Source organism: Protobothrops mucrosquamatus, unplaced genomic scaffold, assembly GCF_001527695.2.
Source record: "Protobothrops mucrosquamatus isolate PMUCROS unplaced genomic scaffold, P.Mucros_1.0 scaffold_309, whole genome shotgun sequence".
Taxonomy (NCBI): Eukaryota; Metazoa; Chordata; class Lepidosauria; order Squamata; family Viperidae; genus Protobothrops; species Protobothrops mucrosquamatus.
The window spans coordinates 495,914-502,504 of record NW_015386385.1 but is presented as its reverse complement, the minus strand read 5'-3'; the positions used below and the strand labels follow the sequence as shown (position 1 = coordinate 502,504).

At 38.1% G+C, this 6,591-nt stretch overlaps 1 protein-coding gene across 1 annotated transcript in view; it reads right to left on the bottom strand.

The window, feature by feature from the left end:
- LOC107302974 (metalloprotease TIKI1-like) overlaps window positions 1-6,591 on the bottom strand; it is a 29,039-nt gene that overhangs the window by 3,639 nt on the left and 18,809 nt on the right. The window contains exons 5-6 of the mRNA XM_015832147.1: window positions 3,641-3,889; window positions 3-140 (exon numbers count right to left, since the gene is read on the bottom strand). Coding sequence (XP_015687633.1) covers window positions 3-140; window positions 3,641-3,889 — 387 coding nt within the window. The remainder of the gene's footprint in view (window positions 1-2; window positions 141-3,640; window positions 3,890-6,591) is intronic.

The following is a 6,591-nucleotide window of genomic DNA, read 5'->3' as shown; positions in this document are numbered from 1 at the left end:
ACGTGAAGAAGAATAGAAAGGGTCTGGTAGAACAGCTCCTGTCTGCCTGGATATGTCTGGATTGCTTGTGTCCTCGTGGCTGAGGTTCCACAGAAATGTAACCATTAATTATATGAATCCGCAGAGGTGGCTCAGTGGTGCTATAAGACAAAAAAGAAAGAAAAGAAAATTCCAATTAAATGCAGTTGATCAAAAGGGGAAAAAAAGCTGGACAGATTCTGTCAAAGGTTACAATTGCCTAATAAGAAGAGTTACACTGCACAGTTCTGTAGATCTTTGACCAAATATGGAAGCCATCCATTGAATCTTCCCTCTGCATTCCATGCATAATATATAGTAAAAGTAATCCAGTTTCCTGACATCAGTCACATTATAGTTGCCAATGATATGAAATGGGGTTTTCTTGTTATTAGGGAATTCTTTCCTGTTACATTCAAATGGGAATTTTTATGTTCTCTTTACATTCCCGAATCTGACATCCTATAACAAATCGTAGTCTTGTACACATACAGTACATTTTTGCTTCTTTTGACATTCACTCCTTGCAGTTTCCTATTAGCTTACTATCAACATTTGCACATCTTAAAATTTCTCCATCCACATTTCTATCCTCAGTAAGCATTCATAGATATTCTGCCAAAGTATGCAAAACCATTGACTTGCTTTATTTTTTCTCCATATCATCACTTTTTTCTAAAGCAATTCAAATTATAGTCTTTTCAGATTTTGTACAATCTTCCTAAGGTGAACAATAGTCAGATATTTCCCATATCAGCAAATGTGCATTGATTTAAAATCAACTTTCAGAATCAGAAACATCAAACAGTATTAAAGCTTCTGACTTTTCCCATGGAACCATTAAACCTTGGGTTGTTCTGTAATTGATCCATTATTCTGACCTTCCTGGCTTGAGGATAGATATTTTCTTGGGCAGAAATATATTAACCTTGGCTATGGGCACAATTATAAAATTGAAAGCATTCCATCCCAGCTTCCTTAAAAACCAATTCTCTTCTTTCCCCTCACTTTCCTCTCCCCAATTAATATGTCATATATGGGGAGAGGATATACTTGAGAAGAGGCCCCAGAAACTGGAACTAAATCTCCAAAAGATGAACCATGCAAAAGATGCAAGAAATGGACCAATGATATTCAACATGTGTGAGTGAGGAATGAAAATCTGACATCATTTTGCATTCCTTTCTGACCACCTGGTTTATTAGTGCTCTGTTTAAAGTAAGCATTCATCAATTAAATAAAAACATATTAATTTCAAATTAAACCAGTCAGTCTAGTCTAGCTGCAATACTCTACTTTACTTCTGTGTGGCAAAGTGCATTAAACCCCCAGTCCTCAACCTTTGTGGCTTGGCAGCCTGGCTGGGGGGGCGGGGCGGGAGAGGAGAACTGGGCCACGTGAGGTGGGCTGGCGTGTATGTAGCTCAACTTGCGTTTTGCTGGCAAATACACGTGCAAGTGCTTACCGCTCACACAAGTGGAGCTGCGTGTATACGCACTCCAGTCCACCACTCATGCGGCCCAATTCCGAATAGGCCACAGCCCTGGGGTTGGAGACCTCTGCATTAAACAAAAAGGAACTTGGGAAATTTGAAGGTAGTTAAGGTCCCTTTTAAACCCACATATCCTTAAAGTTATATATATATAAAAGATATTCACAGATATGTAGAAAAATAGCCAGTTGGCAGTTTATGTGAAGAACAAATAGTTTTAATAGTGAGATGGGCAGCATATAAATTTAATAAATAAACAACACTGATGCAGATCTCTCCAAAAGGAACCAAAACTAAATGTCCTACTTAACTTCCAGAAATCAACAAAAAAGCTCTTTTTTCCCCAGTGTTCGGCACTATAAAAGGTCCCGCTCCAAACCAAATAATGTGGAATGATTAATTTATATGCTGTCACAGTTCTCCATCTATACTTTCAGATTATATAGCTATATTCATCCATCCTTTAGTCAGGTTATTAACAATGAAACAAGAAAATACCAGAAATTGCAAATATTGTTTTTTTAACATTTGTAAATGTCCATTTATTACAATACATGACAACTGGAACCTCTAGAATGTTTTCACTTTTGAAATGATAATGTTTTCTTGAAAAAAATTTTTTTGTAGCAAGGCCTGTTCTTTATAACCATAGCTTTGATCTTTTTTTCTTAAGATTGAGAATTTAAGAACAGAACTATTTTGGCTTTTGGATAAGATAAACACAGTGCTTCCCAAACCTGGATAAATTACACAAAATAGGATAAAAGTCTTTTTTCTTTGGCAAGTGACACATGAACCCATTACCCAATCACAACAGGGATATTTAAATAAGAACTTTCTGATAGGCAGATCTGAGTAATGAAGGAAAAAGTTTGGGAGCACCGAGATAAAATATGACCAGGTTATAGATGATGTGGAAAATATGAACAAAAATGTATTTCTCCTTTTCTTGCAATTTTAAGAGTTCAGCCTCTATTGCTGAACCCAAAAACTAAAAGAATCACATCTACCCTATTATTTCTTTGCAATACTTAATGATAGAATTTACTGCATTAATTATAGTGAAGCTGATTAATTTAGATGGTTTTAAAAAGGCCTAAGGCAAATTCACTGATCTGGCTATGAGTGGCTATTGGTGTTTGTGGCTATTTATTATGTAAATATCCTTTTGCATCAAAGGGAGTGTCTCTTAAATATGATTTGTTGGACAACAACAGCTATCTTGATTGTGAACTTTCCAGATATACACAATGAACTAATATGTGATACGGAGTGCTAGAACCTTTTGCCTAAGCTTACAATATTTTTGTGTTACTCTTTTTTTATATGTTACTGTGTGTTCATGAATACTCTGTGAATTCCAATACTGCCTCTCAGAAGGATGGTACTACCTCTAAGAATGCAAATCCTCCTAGACTCACAGCTATTACTGGATGGACAGCTGGTGCATTAGTAGCAGCCTACCTAAAATGAGACAGCCTTGTAACAATGAGTCATGGCCTCAACATGGCTTGTCTGGACTGTTGCAATATGTTCTACTTTAGGCTGCTTTTGAATATCAATGAGAAACTAGAATTGGTCCAGAATGTGTTGGCTGATATATGCTAAGACAAGCATATGACATCAATGCCCTGGATCTTCACTAGTTTCCAATAGGCTTCCAAATGCAATTTCGAGAACTTGTTTAACCTATAAATCCATATAGCTTGGCACCAAGACACCTGTAGGATCATCTTCTGCAACCAGTTTTGAACTATCCAACATAAATGTCCAGGAGAAACCACTGTTGAGTTTCTCCCCCACTCCCCCCATCACAAGGTATGTGGGTTGGAGATTTGAAGGAACACCCTCCTCTTGCTAATTTGATCAGACCGCCACACTGTTGGCTTTCTGTGAATTATTAAAAACTGAACTGAACCAAAGTATTTCAGAGAGCCTTTCAGAGTTTGATCTGGGCTGCTTTAATTATATTATGGGTATTTTATTGCATTGTTTTTTACTATAACCGCAGAGAATCTTTCTTTTGCAGTAGGCAGAAAAACCAACAAGCCAACAAATAATGTTCCTCTTAAGGGGCTCCCTTTTTGCTCTTTCTCAGAAATGTATTGCCTGCCTCTACTCGCTCATTACCTTTCCTCGATGCGCACCCAAAGGTCATTGAACTGACGCTGTTTCTTCGGTTGTTTCTTCTTCTTCTTCTTGTACTTCCTCTCTGCTTTCTCCAGCAGGTCCATGTTTTCGGGCAATAATGTGTCGAGCAACAACTCTTCCTCCTCTTCCTCCTCCTGCTGTTGTTGGATCTCTTGTGAGATAATGAAAGAGGCATATTCTGGGGATGTCGAGGAGAGGGCGGACAATAATTTCTGTCGATTTTTTCCACTACAAAAAGCAAAATAAAATAAGGTTGAGAATAAGGGTTGATTGTCTTCCGAGTTAATGTACAGAACAAGTAAACTGCAGCGAACGTTTCGAGTCTCGTGTGCTGCAAACACCTCACCCTCCTTGACAGTGCCAAAAATGTTCAAGGCAGCAAAAGTGCCCATTCACCTTCCTTTTAAAGCAGGCTCTAATAAGGTACTAAAAAAATCTGTGTCCCACTGGGTTATCATTTCAGAGATGTTTCCTTATCTAAAGGAGAGAAACAGAATGGCCATGGGCCGGCCAAAATTCAGAGGGAACAGGAGTGATTTTTTTACTTCTTGTTGGCTTCACCATTGAATTTCCCTATGGGAAGCTGTCCCTCCTTCCTTCCTTCCTTCCTTCCTTCCTTCCTTCCTTCCTTCCTTCCTTCCTTCCTTCCTTCCTTCCTTCCTTCCTCCCTCCCTCCCTCCCTGTTCCTTTCTTCCTTTCTCCATTCTTTCTTTCTTCCCTTCTCTTCCCATAGGGCAGGTACATAATGGCTGCTGCTACACAAGAGATTGTGCAAATGGCCAGGAAGCTTTCAAGGAGCATTGAAAATAAAGATGACATGACTGCCACAGTGGGAAATTGACAGCAGCTTGGGAACACTGAAGCAGCCACACCTCCCCAAATCTCATTAACTCAGTAGTAATCGGTCCTGGCATTCTGCAAGTTATCCCATTTTGAGGTACTTTTTCACCTTGGTTGAAAAAGTTTTGTCCTATGATGCATCATTTCACCCAGTTAAAAGAGTTTTAGTAGTACAGATTGTCCTCAAGATACAGCCATTATGGTCACAAATTGTAATAAAATGGGATAGGTACATGACTGACCTGATTTTACATTTGTTGCAGCTATCATTAAGCAAACCACAGAAATCGTAAGTGCAGATGTGGTTGTTAAGCAAACTGATTGTTTGGTATGGTACAGTTTTGCCAAAAACTGGCAGTATGTGTCGATTTTTGGCAAAGCCATCGTAACATGTGGTCATGTGACCACAGGATATCGCAAATTGCCATAAATATAACAGAAATAGCATTCCGACACAAAGCCACTTCTGATACTGTGTTGCCCATAGAATGATTGCCCACATAATGTGCTAAAAGGATGAGTAAAGGAAAATCTACTCTTTGATATTAAAGACATTGAAAGGACAATAATCTATATCATGGGGTTGGAGAGATTATCTTCATCCTCTCCAAATACACAAAAAAAAATCATACGCACACAACTATCCAATGCATGCTTAAAGGCAACGTATAGAAAAATGTAGCATTTACAAAGCAGTGGGTATTATGTGATTTCCTTTTTCTTTCTCCAATGAGCTGAATTCGCAAGAAAGGCGGAAACAAAAACAAACACCCTCCATGCCTTTAATGCTCAATGAAATTCACCCACTGAACCTTAGCTCAGGAATGGGAATGTAAAATAAACTTCAGATAAACTATTTAAAGCCAGGCAAATAGGAGATGAAACACAAAGGATTGTCTGGAGAATCCAGATGGGAACAGGATGAGTCTGTACGTTGCTTTTCCGAAAAGCAACAAGAGAGAAAGCAGCATTTAGAATTCACTGACAAATTGTACAGCGATATTTCCCATTCTCTCTGATGAATCAACAGTCAATGACTCATCCATAAAGAATGTTTAAGCAAAAGGATAAAGCCTGCTTCCAAGTGATTTAATATTGAAGGAAAAGGCAGTCAAAGAAGATGAAATATTCCTTTCCATTCTGTAGAAACATGAGCAAATACTTAACCACCTTCATTATATGCTGATCACAACATACTTTTACTTCTTACAGTTACAGTATTAAAAAGATTAGTTCTATTCTTCTGCTGTTGCAATTAGAATGACCTTTGTCAATTGAAATTATTTGTATTTCTTTGAAACCTCCCCCTATCAGGCCATTTTGATAATTACTTGTGATACAAAAATCTATTTATTGAGGTATATTTTAATTGTATTAAAACAAGATATAAAATAATAATTAAACTCTCATTTTGCATCGGGACAGAATTGAATGGATGTTCATACAGTATCTGCTATTTCCCAGTTCCTGCTTCTCTTAAAGGACTACCGAAATTATTGGCACTCTACATTGGAGGAATTGTTCTGGAATCAGCTTTCATCCTCTGAAGAGATCATATTTTGGTTGATATGAAACTTTCTGGTGTTGCTATCTGTGTGAATGCCAAAAGATGTATAGGACCTGTCAAGTCTGCTACATTTGTGGAAAATTATTCACATATGGAAGTCATAACTTGGCACTTCATTTATCAAGTGAAGAAGTGAAGTTTAGAGAGGGATATAAGTTGTTGAAGCAGAGAGCAACTCACGAAAGTGACATCCAGTTCCATCTACCATGGATAGATAGAAGATAGATATCCCTTAGAGAAGAGTAATATTTGTGTCATCTGGAAGAAAATTATATCCTGCCTCAGTTTTAGAGTAAATTGGAAACACTATTTCAGTGGTGGCGAATTTATGGCACGGGTGCCAGAGGCGGCACTCAGAGCCCTCTCTATGGGCACGCGTGCCGTCGCCCGAGTCCTAGGCCTTCAGCTTGGTTTTATAAAACCTTTTCGCTTTAGGCCTCCACCGCTGTGTACACAAAAAAAAAAGGTTCGATCAATCAGTCAAATTCAACTTCTCACAGGAAAAAAAAAAGATCTTGCAAAG